Source organism: Lacerta agilis, chromosome 1 (genome assembly GCF_009819535.1).
Source record: "Lacerta agilis isolate rLacAgi1 chromosome 1, rLacAgi1.pri, whole genome shotgun sequence".
NCBI lineage: Eukaryota > Metazoa > Chordata > Lepidosauria > Squamata > Lacertidae > Lacerta > Lacerta agilis.
The window spans coordinates 16,746,329-16,759,582 of record NC_046312.1 but is presented as its reverse complement, the minus strand read 5'-3'; the positions used below and the strand labels follow the sequence as shown (position 1 = coordinate 16,759,582).

The 13,254-nt window shown below is 42.5% G+C and overlaps 1 protein-coding gene across 2 annotated transcripts; it reads left to right on the top strand.

Annotated features, from left to right (window-relative positions):
• Positions 1–274: 274 nt before the first annotated feature.
• Positions 275–11,701, top strand: CCNK (cyclin K). Of its 2 annotated transcripts, XM_033140136.1 has the most exons (12): positions 277–337; positions 824–1,083; positions 1,546–1,627; positions 3,414–3,545; positions 3,865–3,933; positions 5,547–5,652; positions 6,920–6,977; positions 7,693–7,862; positions 8,797–9,068; positions 9,624–9,657; positions 9,867–9,938; positions 10,399–11,701. In XM_033140136.1, exons 2-12 carry the CDS (start codon positions 887–889, stop codon positions 11,010–11,012), a joined length of 1,806 nt encoding a protein of 601 aa, XP_032996027.1. In that variant the 5' UTR covers positions 277–337; positions 824–886; the 3' UTR covers positions 11,013–11,701. The 2 variants fall into 2 exon arrangements, with proteins under 2 accessions (XP_032996036.1, XP_032996027.1); XM_033140145.1 differs by lacking the exon at positions 3,865–3,933 and having other exon boundaries at positions 275–337.
• The last annotated feature ends 1,553 nt before the right edge of the window (positions 11,702–13,254 follow it).

Here is a 13,254-nt window from a genome sequence, read left to right as displayed (position 1 = left end):
GGATGTGGTTGGGCGAGGGAGCGCCCGCGCCTGGAAAATGGAGGAGGCGGGATTAAGAGTCTAAGGTGGAGTTTCGATTGGCGGAGGCGACTCGTTCGTACGCGTTTCTCCCGTAGACTGCGTGACGCAACGACGTCGGCAACGGCTCTGTCGAGGCTCTCTCACAAGATGGCGCCGTGCAGGAGTTGTCATTGATGCCTCGACGCGTTTGGCTCCCTGTGGCGCGTGAGTCGTTGTGGGGAATGCGAGTGGCTGAAAGAGGGTTACGGGGCCTCCGGAAGTCTCCAAAAAAGGGGACCCCTCCTCGAAAGAGTTTGTGGCGGCGACAGTAATGAAGGTTCGGAAAAGCGTTTGCTCCACTTTTCCCGTTGTTGCCTCAGCCCCTACTGAAACAGTCTTAAAAGGGCTCTTGAGGCGGTTTCTGATAATAATAATAATAATAATAATAATATTTATACCCCTTCCATCTCGCTGGGTTTCCCCAGCCATTCTGGGCGGCCCCCAACAGAATATTAACGATAAAAAATCAAACATTAAAAACTTCCCTAAACAGGGTTGCCTTCAGATATCTTCTAAAAGTCAGATAGTTGTTTATTTCCTTGACATCTTATGCTAATGATATAAAGGATGTTAGCGGCAAAAACCTATGTCATAATAAATTAGTAAGTTTTAAGGTGCCACAAAACGCTCTGGTTGTTTCCTGTAATTTGTGTTTGTAACATTTTGTGTGGGAAACTGTTGTCTTCTGGTCATTGTTGTAAGAATTTAATTAAAATTCTTATTACATCATAAAACTAAATCCTTTCTCTCCCCACCCCCCAAGGTTCAGAAGTTGCCCTGTAAAAAAGCCAGCGCTTGAAAACCGGGAACCATTTGGCATCAATAAATGAAGGAAACAAAAGAGAACTCCAGCCCTTCTGTAGCATCGGCAAACCTGGACCACACGAAACCATGCTGGTACTGGGATAAGAAAGACTTGGCTCATACGCCATCGCAGCTAGAAGGACTCGATCCAGCTACCGAAGCAAGATATCGGAGGGAAGGTGCTCGTTTCATATTTGATGTAGGAACCCGTTTGGGACTGTATCCTTTGAGTTGGGTGTTCAGTTGGTTGGGTGTTGCTTTTTTTTAGCAGTTGAGAATTCAGTTAAGATTGCTCTTGCTTAAACACCTGAATACTTTAAAGTCAGGCAAAGTAGGTGTTGAGTAGTTCTACCTGAATACTTAAGTCAGGGTTTCAATAGCTTGTGTGCAGTGATCTGGCAAAAGTGGCTTATAGGATGGGAGGGAGAGTACCCTCTTTCCCCTTCCACCCCAATACTGGGGACAGTCATGAAATTGCTAAGTTCATTGCAATGGATCTGTGACACTGGCACTATGCTTGGGAGTGCATTCTTGGCAAACAACCCCACGCAGATGCATCATCATTTTAAAAATTAAGTTTTCATCATTTGCGTTTTGATGCATCATTCAATTTCATTTGCAGTTAATCTTTATAGCTGGGTTTGAGCTAAAATCTGTTCAGAGCCTTAACTTGTAATCCAGACATTATGATACGCTAGCAACTGGGATAATTTATTTTCATCGATTTTATATGTTCCATTCCTTCAAGCAGTTTCCAAGATATGTAAGTATAAATATGCTGTTTTTATACAAAAAACTGTTAATAGTACTCTGTCATTCATGTGTATTGTGCTAAACCCAGAAGTGACCAGAAAACACCACATAATATGGCAGTGGAGAATTTGCAAGCTTTTTCAATGATGGTTCAAATATATGCAATTTCACTGGTGTGCAGGTACCAGCCAGTGTGGTGTAGTGGTTAAGAGCGGCAGACTCGTTATCTGGGGAACCGGGTTCGCGTCTCCACTCCTCCACATGCAGCTGCTGGGTGACCTTGGGCTAGTCACACTTCTCCGAAGTCTCTCAGCCCCACTCACCTCACAGAGTGTTTGTTGTGGGGGAGGAAGGGAAAGGAGAATGTTAGCCGCTTTGAGACTCCTTCGGGTAGTGAAAAGCGGGATATCAAATCCAAACTCTTCTTCTTCTTCTTCTCTGAATGTAACCCCCATGTAAATGGGGGGTTGGGTTGGGTTTGCTTGTACAGTCCATAATTCAAACTATAGTTAGGCTGGGATCATACCATAATATGCTGCAGGGACAGTTTATTGTGAAAACTAAATTTCTACCAGTAGACAAATCTGAGGGGGAAATTGGTGATTTCATACATACAGTCGTACCTCGGCTCCTAAATGCCCTGGGAGCCAAACGTTCCAGCTCCCGAATGATCAAAAACTGGAAGTGATTATTCTGGTTTGTGAACGTTCTTTCGGAAGCTGAACATCTGACAGGGCTTCTGCGGCTTCTGATTGGCTGCAGGACCTTCCTGCAGCCAATCGGAAGCCATGCTTTGATTTTTGAATGTTTCGGAAGTCAAACGGACTTCCGGAACAGATTCCATTCAACTTCTGAGTTACGACTGGTACCTTGGAAGTCAAACGGAATCCATTCCGGGAATCCGTTCAACTTCCGAAAACATTCAAAAACCAAGGCACAGCTTCCAATTGGCTGCAGGAGTTTCCTGCGCTCAATCAGAAGTCATGTCGGATGTTCAGGTTCCAAAGAACGTTCACAAACTGGAACACTCACTTCCAGATTTGCAGCGTTCAGGATCCAAGGCACGACTGTATAGTGATTACATTGCCAATAGGTGACCTATTAGAAGATTGAACTAGGTGGAATCTAATGTAAAATCATGTTCCTATGATCCTGAGATGTAAAGGTCATATGAATGCCACTATTACACTTCTTTGTGTGCTCTCACAAGTGGCACAACCCATTATTGTGTGTTCAAATCCAGCAAGACACAATGCCATTTTTGTTTGCAAAATGATTTCACGGCAATGTTAGCTATGGTTTCTGGCAGCTCTTTTATTATCATGATGCATTGACCTGGGTTAAGTACAGCAATAAAATCTTACACAACTTTCCAAAATACTGGTGGTGACGGTGAACAGTTAGTAGGGGATTCAGTATGGTGTGGATAGTCCCACTTGTGGCCTTCTCTGAGACCCACAGAACCCTCCTCCCTCTCTTCTCATTGCTTGAAAGAAGCATTCCATTGCAGCAAATAGAAATGGTTGTAGTGTGTGCTTGGTTTCAGTCTGAGTATTTTGCCCTTGACAGTTTTTTCAGTTTGCAAATGTGCCCATGGACCCCAAATCGTTGCCAGTCCCATCACATCTATGAGATATATATACACTTTGTTTTGTATGAGTGGATAATCTCTTTTCATTTTATAAAGTAAAATTATTATTTCCTCTGAATTTTATATTTGGGCAACTTTCTAAAGGAGATCTCTCTCTCTCTCTCTCTCTCTCTCTCTCTCTCTCTCTCTCTCTCTCTCTCTCAAGGTGACTGGAGCTTGCTGTCTCTTCCTAGCAGGAAAAGTTGAAGAAACACCCAAAAAATGTAAAGATATAATCAAAACAGCTCGTAGTTTACTAAATGATGTGCAGTTCGGACAATTTGGAGATGATCCAAAGGTAAATGGACATGTGCTAAGGATGCTTTAAGTTAACATGGTGCAACCCTAGTAATATTGTCTGTAGATATTTAGTATAGCACATGGATTTAGTGATAGTGTTGGAGTAAAATAGAGTGAACTAGAAGTCTTCTTAAGCTAGATAAAAAACTTGATATTTTTAAAATAAAATATTACCAGCATCTTTCATCAGTATTTAAATAACGAAGATATTTTAGTGGTTGGGATCATATAGATAGTATTTTTGCCATATGTTATTTTCAAAGGCTTTATTGCAGTGCTTGTGTGTTGTTCTCCTTTGCGTTTGCCTGTCTTTTCAGCAAAGAAATAATCCACTGCACAGGGGAAGCAGTGAAACTGGCCACACAGAGTGCAGCCATATGCATACAGTAAGCAAACTGGAACAAATACACTTTTGTCACTTATTTCTTTGTTGTAGTTATAATAGGCATTTTGTTAGCCACAAAGTCTTCAGATGACTTAGATATAAAATAAATTTTCAAAAAATTAACATATGCTGGAAAGTATGCAGGTTAGCATGAATATAGTATTTCATTGGCATTTTCTGCATAATTTGGTAAACAGTGTACATGTCTTGCTAGACTGTGCTGCCGCATTATTTGTGAGTAACTTTGGATGTTTGGAAGCTTTTCAACACCTCTTGGAGCAAGCCTTGAGCTAGTCATAAGGCACTCAGATAGCCAATATTAGTAATAAGGAACTGCTTGTCCACTTTGACTTCTGAGAATGTTTCCTCCAACTTTGCTTGGAGTTTTAGGCTAAGAAGCTCCTGTCACAGTTTGATGGCTGAACAAGCATTTGGTTCTACTCCTACCATCTTCTCATAGCCATGGATGATTGCCTAGCCCTTGCACCAAGTGCTATAAGTAATGGGGGGGGGGGATGAAAGAATATGCTCAGGGAGTACTGTCAACTTCCAAAGTATCCCTTTACAGTGGTGCCCCGCTAGACGAAAATAATTCGTTCTGCGAAAATTTTCGTCTAGCGGGTTTTTCGTCTTGCGGAGCAGCAATGACAGCCGCGCTCCGCAAAACGAAAAAAAAGACGAAATTTTTTCGTCTTGCGAGGCAGCCCCATAGACTTTTTCGTCTAGCGGGGCAGCCTTCCGCTAGACGAATGCCTTCGTCTAACGAGTTTTTCGTCTAGCGAGGCATTCGTCTAGCGGGGCACCGCTGTATTATGGATATTTTACTTTGGCTGTTGGAAGTCATTCCTGAAATCATTGAAATCCGGAAGCTTGTATTTCTTTTCCTAGTAATTAGCATTTGACTGCACTTCTGTGCAGTTTCACTCTTTCCCCAAAACTGTGCTGCAGTATTATGGACTTTTTAAAAGAAAAAGACAAAAACGTGGTTGTACAGCAGGGATCAGCAACAGGATTTGCCATTGGGCTTTATTGTGGAGATAGTACTAGGTAGGAAAGTCAGCCCCCTCACTGCCATAAGAACTTGTGACTTCCCCCATTTCCCCTTCCTCTTCTCTTCCCCTATTTTGCCCTTTCTGTGACACTTTGCCAGCAGATCAAGAGGGTGGGGTTTTGGGGGGTTTTTTTTGCCTGAAGTGGAAACTGGAGGCACACAAGGCTTGATCGTAACCATAGTTCCTTATGCTCTGCTGTTTGTTGACCCTATGATCTCTGAGTCCACTGTGATGCCAAGTATAGGATATGGAAAAATAATTGAAGGGTTCTGATCATCAGTTTGTGAGGTAGAAGGTGATTTTTAGTTGCTGAACGTTGTTGCACAACCACAAAAATGTGGGTGCTTATATGCACTCATTTTATATAGCTGTTAAAAGCAAAATTTTAGTTTTTAAAATTAGGTGAAGTTACTGCAGACAAGCCCAGAAGTAGATAAGCCCTGGATATGGCTAACCTTGGCATTATTGTGTAATGCCGTCTGGAATTTTATAAAATGTAAAAAAATAAATCAGTTGGCTTTTTGGAGTAATGGAGTCTTTGCTATCTTCTTATGATATTTAGGAAGAAGTTATGGTTTTAGAGAGGATATTGTTGCAGACAATAAAATTTGACTTGCAAGTGGAGCATCCTTACCAGTTCCTGCTTAAATATGCTAAGCAGCTCAAAGGTATGAAAATAGCATTGCATTTCTCAGTCCTGGCATGTATAGGTGATGTCATATTCATTTTTCTCCACTGTTTGTATCAATTTAATCAGCCACATTTTTAGAATAAATTATTGAAGGGTGGGAGGCAGACAGATGAAATGTATGATAGGCCATTTAGCATACTTTACGTTGAATGTGTGTGTTTTCATGTATGCCATTTGTTTTGTAGATTTAGAGCTGAGCTTACACTTAGGGGCTTCTTCATGCCTTTTCTCAATGTAAGATGGTGTATGTGTAGGTCATCAAGCCTGTTACGGTTCTTAATTTGCCTCATGTGGCAATTGTCCCTCAGTCAGGCCCACCTGCCGCTCACTTGATGTCATATGATGTCGGGCATGGGATAGATAAAGCTGCGGTTGAAAAGGAACAATTGAGAATGCTTTCAGCATCATTCAAATTTGATGCTGAATGCAAGCCCCACTGCATGGGCTGGATCCTCCTCGTACCAGACGATTAACAGGTGGGCGCACCCTGCACACCTGTCATATGGGACTTGTAGAAGGTTGGTCACAATTGGATCTGGCCCACCAGCTGAAACATTTCCCCACTCCCGATAAAGTACAAAGTATGAATACTGTGTAGTAGAGCATCACACATTTTTATTTTTTGTGTGCAGTGAAACTGCAGTGTATCCTTTCTTCCAAGGAGGAGGAGATATCCAATTCTGCTTAGGTCAAGGAACATGTCTCACTTTTTCATTGACTTTTTAGCTGGAGTTGCCACAGTTCCAAGTAGCAGCTGGGGGCTGTGTGTAGAGAGCTATTGTTGAAAAGGTTAGACTTGCACATTCGCTGTTTAGTGGAAGGTGGAGTCTCTGATTCTAGCCTCTTTTGTTTGGCAGAATGTAACCTTCTCAAATGGGCTTTGACTGCACAATCCATTGAATAAAAAGCTTCATGCGGTTGTGTGCAAAGTTCACCATCTAGATGGAGATAGCCATAAAGAATTCTGCCTCTGTATATACTTGGTCCCAATGTAGGTAAGGAAAACACGTAAAGCTGTTTTTCTTACTGAGCCTGCAATCTGCCCAAAAAAATAAAATTCTTTGGTTTTAATCCTATATACACTTCTGTGAAGACCAGTTTTACTTCGTGGGGCTTCTCAGTAAAAATGCATAAGGTTGTGTTATATATCTGATAATTGCCAGGCTGTTTCATTTTCATAAGTAATCCTTTTCTTTTCTTTTCTCCTTTCCTCTTTCTGTCACGTAACCTCCACTTCTTAATAGGTGACAAGAACAAAATTCAAAAACTGGTTCAAATGGCATGGACATTTGTAAACGACAGGTAAAAAATCCCCTGTAATCATATGCTAATTTTTACTAAAAATCATTATGCTCAGTAGTTAATCACTTATTGAGGCTTCCGTTCACTTTCTTTTCTGAAGCATTTCCAAAAAACTTGAAAGTGGCATTATTCAGACTTTTAGTCTACCCCATCCCACATCCTTGGCCACACATGCCAAGTGCTCTGCAATGTGGCTATAGTTGCATATTGAAATGTGCAGTGGATGGACAAGGAACATGATGTGGGAGTGCTTAATCAAGTACCTGGAAATGGCAATGGGCTGGATGGGTGCCAGTGAACTAAAGCTCAGTCCAGACAAGATGGGGGTGTGAACAGTGGATGATTCATCCGCTCAATTAAGTGGCATTCAACCTGTTGTCGAGAAGGTTGCACTCCCCTGAAGGATCAGGTTTATAGTCTTGAAGTGCTCATTAATCCATCTTTGTCGCAGGAGACACAAGCAGCCTCTCTGGTCTGAAGTGCCATTTACTAGCTTAGCCCTCCCTGGGCAAGGGATAGTTTCACTTCAGTTATCCAGGCCCATTAGAACTACTGTGATGCATTGTTCGTGGGGCTGCCTTTTGTAAATAGTCCAGAAGCTTCAGTTAGTAAGATTTATTTGCTGCCTTCCTGCTAAACGGCTCCCAGTGGTTTATGTTTTATAATATCATATGCCAGTGTCTGATGATAATGGATTCTGGTTTGGTTTTTCTAGTCTGTGCACTACATTGTCGCTGCAGTGGGAGCCTGAGATCATAGCGGTTGCTGTCATGTATCTGGCCGGCCGCTTGTGCAAATTTGAGATTCAGGAGTGGACATCAAAGCCAATGTACAGAAGGTGGTGGGAGCAGTTTGTGCAAGATGTACCTGTGGATGTCCTGGAAGGTACCAAAAGTATTTGCTCCCCAAACCATTTTTCTCCGAACCATTACCTTTACAACAGGCTTGAGTTATACAACTTGGATACAAACTGCTGTTTATTATAAACCAGAATATAGCATGATAGCTCAGTTGGTTAGAGCATGGTGCTGATAATGCCAAGGTTGCAGGTTCGATCCCCATGTGGGACAACTGCATATTCCGGCATTGCAGGGGGTTGGATTAGATGATCCTCGGGATCCCTGCCAACTCTACAATTCTGTGATTCTATTTAAATAAATTGGGTCTTCACAGCCCTCATTCAGAGCCTGTCTGGAAAAAGTACTGTTTCATGGAGTTCTGTTTGCCTCCTTCCAAGGTGCTGCATGCATATTTCTCGTATATTTATCAGTGTTTATATCATAGCTTCTGAACCTTATTTGTAGGTATGGAATGCTTTGGGTCCTTCAATAAAACCATGTTTTAAAAGGGTCCATACTTTTAAAGAAGCATTCACTCAACAGTTTGCCTTCTAATAGTTTTGAGCTCAATCTGGTGAGCAGAGTTCTACTCACATAAAGCTCTGCTGGATAAAGCGAGGGGGTGCAATTTTCATATATTTCTAATTTCTGAAGCCCTCTGTGCCCCTCAAAATTTGCTCTGTCAAGCACTAGAAGAGGTGATGGGGGGGAAGGCAGGGGAGCTGCAAGGGAAAGGGGGAATTGGCAAGAACCTCATATGGGGGCAATTGTTTGTCATGGCCAGCTGAGAAGCTGACAGGCACTCAGAATGTCATATACAGGGAAGCTAAGAAAATAAATAATGTTTGTGGTTCCTTGGAAAAGCATTAGATAAAATGTTTCTGGTATGTTTTTGAACACCACTTACAAATATAATTCTCATGCTTTAGCTGTTCCCTAGAATGTGTAACTCCCTGTCTTTTATTTCATTGCTTTAAAAGACATCTGTCACCAGATCCTGGATCTGTACTCGCAGGGGAAGCAACAAATGCCTCATCACACCCCACATCAGCTGCAGCAGCCTCCTTCCCTTCAGTCGACGCCTCCAGTGCCTCCAACCCAGCAGTCTCAAAGCTCAGAGCAGTCACAGGCGCCTCAACCGAAAGAGTCTCAACAGGCAGGACAGCCGCCGCCACCCCCACCCCCGCAAACACAGCCATCTAAAAAACCATCTCCTCAGTCAAGTCCTCCCAGGCAGACGAAAAGACCAGTGGTAAGAATAACAGAAATATTATTGTGTTGGAAAGTACAGTGGCCATTTTTTAAAATCAGACGTTGGTAACAGGATGTCTCACTGGAGAATCTTTATGCAATACAGTACTTACATAAAGCTCTTAACTGTGTTTTGCGCTGTACATGAACAGAACAAACAAATATCTAAAGTTTTGAGAAAGCATGGAACAATATGGAAAGGTACATGGTGTTGCAGTTTTATTGATTGATGGAAATTACTTATAAGCTGTCTTTTAGGGTAAATCCTCCCCCCTCAAAGCAAAGCAGATTCCAACAGCAGAATATAAAGCTTAATGAATTGAAACTGTAAAAATGCAGTAATCAGTGGCAGCAGCCAGCAGGTAACATTAAGGCAATGTTAATCCCAGGTTAGCTATAACATTTTCTTAAAATATGATTCTACGTATGACCGTAACCCTTAACTCACCAACATTTGATGTCCAGAGAGGCTGATTTAGGATTTCTTGATACTCAGTGTTTTGAATACTGCTGGTGTGATTTGAGTGTTTGATTTGCACATTTTTCTCAATAACAGGCAGCATCACCAAAGGACGAAACCAAAACTGCAGGTATTTCCCCCCCTTTTGTTTTAAAATGATCTTGTTTTGTATGGTAAAATGATGGTTTAATTATTAAATTGTACTATTATGCATAACTACCCACAGCTAAGTCACAATGAGTGTTTAATTGCATTGTTATTTTCTTTGAAGAAACCTTGGTTGGTACTTTTTTTGGGTGTGACACTCACAAGATCACCTCTGTTTTGCTCTATTTTCAGAGGCTCCTCCTCCTAAAATTGCTAAAATTGAGACTTCACACCCACCAGCCCCCCCTGCGCATCCACCACCTGGTACGTTCTTCTGCGATCTGCAAAGTGTGTGTTGCCTCCTCTGTTTTTCTCTGAAACTCTATGTATGCTGGAATGTCATCTCTCTTACATCATGGATGTTGGTTCATGTTTCCACTAACCTGACCAATGTACCAAAAATGGCATTCAAACCAGAAACTTCCTTTTCCAACACTCCCTTTTTGCTAAAGATTCCCCTCTACTGTTATTTTGACAAAATACATTGGACACATAATCCTGCAGCAAGGGAGTTTATAAGTCTGTACTGCAGCTGAGTCTATTAGGCCAAAATGGTTATTGTGCATTGTTGAAGTTTGGTTACATGGAGGAAGCTGAGGTTGCCTGGGATCATACGTATCAGCTCCTAACAAGTACAGATCGATTGACCCGTTAGCTGACTGTGTTCTTTCTGTCATGCACAGATGTACTTGTGACTGAAGTGTTCTTTGTTGCTGTTTTTCAGAGCATAAGCCTCCTCTGACTGCCGCTGTTTCCATGGCAGGCGATCAGACGACTACAGCAGATTCTGTAGACATGGCAAAGGTGCAGATTGCTCCTCCGTCGCATCCCGCTCCTGTGCATCAGCCGCCCCCTATGCCTCACCGCCCGCCACCCCCACCTCCACCGTCCAGTTACATCACCGGCATGTCCACCACCAATTCTTACATGTCAGGAGAGGGCTATCAGAGCCTTCAGTCAATGATGAAGACCGAAGCACCGACCTACGGAGCTCTGCCACCCTCCTATGGACCTCCAACTCACTTACCATACCACCCACATGTGTACCCTCCCAACCCTCCTCCTGTTCCGCCACCCACATCATTCCCCCCACCATCTATTCCTCCTCCTACCCCGGGCTACCCGCCACCGCCTACCTACAATCCTAACTTCCCCCCTCCCCGGTTACCTCCTTCTCACGCTGTCCCGCCTCATCCTCCTCCAGGACTGGGAATGCCACCAGCAAACTACCCCCCTCCTGCCGTGCCCCCTGGTGGGCAGCCACCAGTCCCACCTCCCATACCGCCGCCTGGGATGCCACCTGTTGCTGGACTTGGACGTGCTACCTGGATGAGATAGCAGTTGTACATAGCATACGCTTTAACCTGGGGGAGGGAGGGAAGTGGTTTAAACAGGATAGCTGAGTGGCAACTAGGGGAATAGTCTATAATGAAGAGGCTGGCGTATGGAATCTAGGAGGCAGTGACTTAGAATTTTGACCAGTTTGTTCACAGTAGAGAGCAGTGCAGGCTTTTAGTTTCAATATTGCAAAGCTAACTGAAATCCAAGTTGTTCCGAGTTCATTCTAGCAGTGGATTACATTGCACTAGTGAAGATGTTTTGAAAGCCATATTGGCTAAGTTATATTGGTAAGAAAACTTGCTTCTAGAAATCAGTGCCTACTTACTGAGTGTTGGGATTAAGGTTAGCATTCCATCCGAGAGACCCTTTCTGGTTTTCATTTATGTAGTGTTCCAGCAACACTTAGAAGCAATTTTATTTAATATATATGCACATATATAACACTCAACAACTGATTGCTGATGAGCCTCCATTGGTGTCTGGCTTTCTGTCATTTTTGGTTTGGAATGTACTGGGTTCTTGACCTGTAATGTATGTTTAAACCTACGTGCAAATTCCTGTACATAAATATCTATATTTTCTAAGTGTGAAAGTCTGAATGTAATGGCATATTGTGATTTACAACTTGGTTAAAAAAAAAAAGGCTGACTTTGTGGAAATGTACCCAAATAAACCTGGTTCTGGAATCTAGTGTGGAAAAGCAGTCATTTATTAATAAATGGTTAGCTGCAGCATTAGATGGTTGCAGCGCCTCTCCTCCCAACTCACAGTCATATCACTTAACTGCTCTTCTGATACTTTCGCCCTTCCTACCACATTTTCTGTGTCTCTGCAAGGCATTCCTAAAAAGATACAGAAAGGAATGCCTTAGCAGTTGATAGATTTTGCTTGCTGCTCTAAGTTACAGTCAGCTACTGGACAGCCAGATAATGGCAAGCAGTGGTTTTGCCTAAATACCAATCAGCTAACCAGGAAAAGGAGAACCAGTTCTATCAGCTAGATGGTCCTTCATTATAGTAACCTGGTCCTTTGCTTGTTTGTGGTGTTGCTGCAGAGCTGGGGGGTCCCTGATGTTTAGTCCAACAAGACTCCTGCTTTCCCCATTTTTAAAAAATAAAGTGTGTGTTTATGGATTGTTAAGGATGCTGCCTCTTTTTGTGAGGGTGTTGGCTGCTGCTTTGTCTTGTTTTGATGGTGATAGATGTTTTGCTTATTTTGGATGGCAGGGTCTGAGCATCACTAGTTCTTTCTATGAAATGGCTATTTTGTGTAACCCACAACAGGTTCTTCAATTTCCAGATGTACTCCTGTCCCCCCAAAAAGAAGCAGGTTGCTTTAGAGCATCATGAGGGGGAGGGGATAAAGAATGACACTTAGGCATATTCACCTATAACAGGCATGAACCAAGTTTTTTTTCTGAACATGTATTTTGATCGCCCTTCCTTGGCAATTCATGAAATCACATCCTTCTATTTTTCCATGATCACATATTTGCATTGACTTGCTGAACTTTCAGGGGGGAAGCGATGTCGTTCAGTGGTTGAGCATTATTTGACTTAACCCCCGGAGGCACACACTATTGTCTTTCAAGACAGACCGATGCCAATAGCAGCAGCACATAACATGGCAAGGACTGTGCTGGGTAGAGAACATCTCTGCACATAACTCGTATACACTCATCTTTCCACAGTCCCTATGAATGGTTTTCGATGACATGTTTGTTCCCAGGAGTAGATACACACTTTCGATTTCTGCTCCTTTTGAAATACTGTAATTGCTTAGGAATAACCAGCAGGTTCTGCACTGTTTATATCAACAGCAGGACATCAGATGTCGCCAGAGCTCAAGCAGATCCATTTCAGCTTGCTGCAGGCTTGGCACTCTCCAATAAATTTTGTCTAAAAGGTCATCAGCTCTAGCAAGGAACACGGTGTAGCACTTTCATAAAAGCCACACCATTCTATCAAAGACTATTACTCAGTTTTCCTGGAAAATGGTCAACACGGCGATCTTTACAGCTGGAGAAGAAAAGTCAATGGGAGCTGGTTTAGCTAAGCTTTTCTGGACACTGTAAAAGAGAACTTGTTTTCAGGAGGAATCACTTTTCTTTTGATTAGTGAATGCTTTCTGGTTATACCTTTTAACAGGAGAGATTTTTTTCCCAGGTAGAAGAAAGCACCTGGTGGTTCTGGAAGGTAACACTGCAATTTCAACTTTTGGCTTTGTAAATAATTTTGTT

Coding starts and splice junctions, on each gene's coding strand:
- CCNK (XM_033140136.1), top strand. CDS start 887: ATGAAGGAAACAAAAGAGAACTCCAGCCCTTCTGTAGCATCGGCAAAC. Junction 6,978..7,692: donor TGGACATTTGTAAACGACAG/GTAAAAAATCCC, acceptor TGGTTTTTCTAG/TCTGTGCACTACATTGTCGC. Junction 9,658..9,866: donor GGACGAAACCAAAACTGCAG/GTATTTCCCCCC, acceptor CTCTATTTTCAG/AGGCTCCTCCTCCTAAAATT.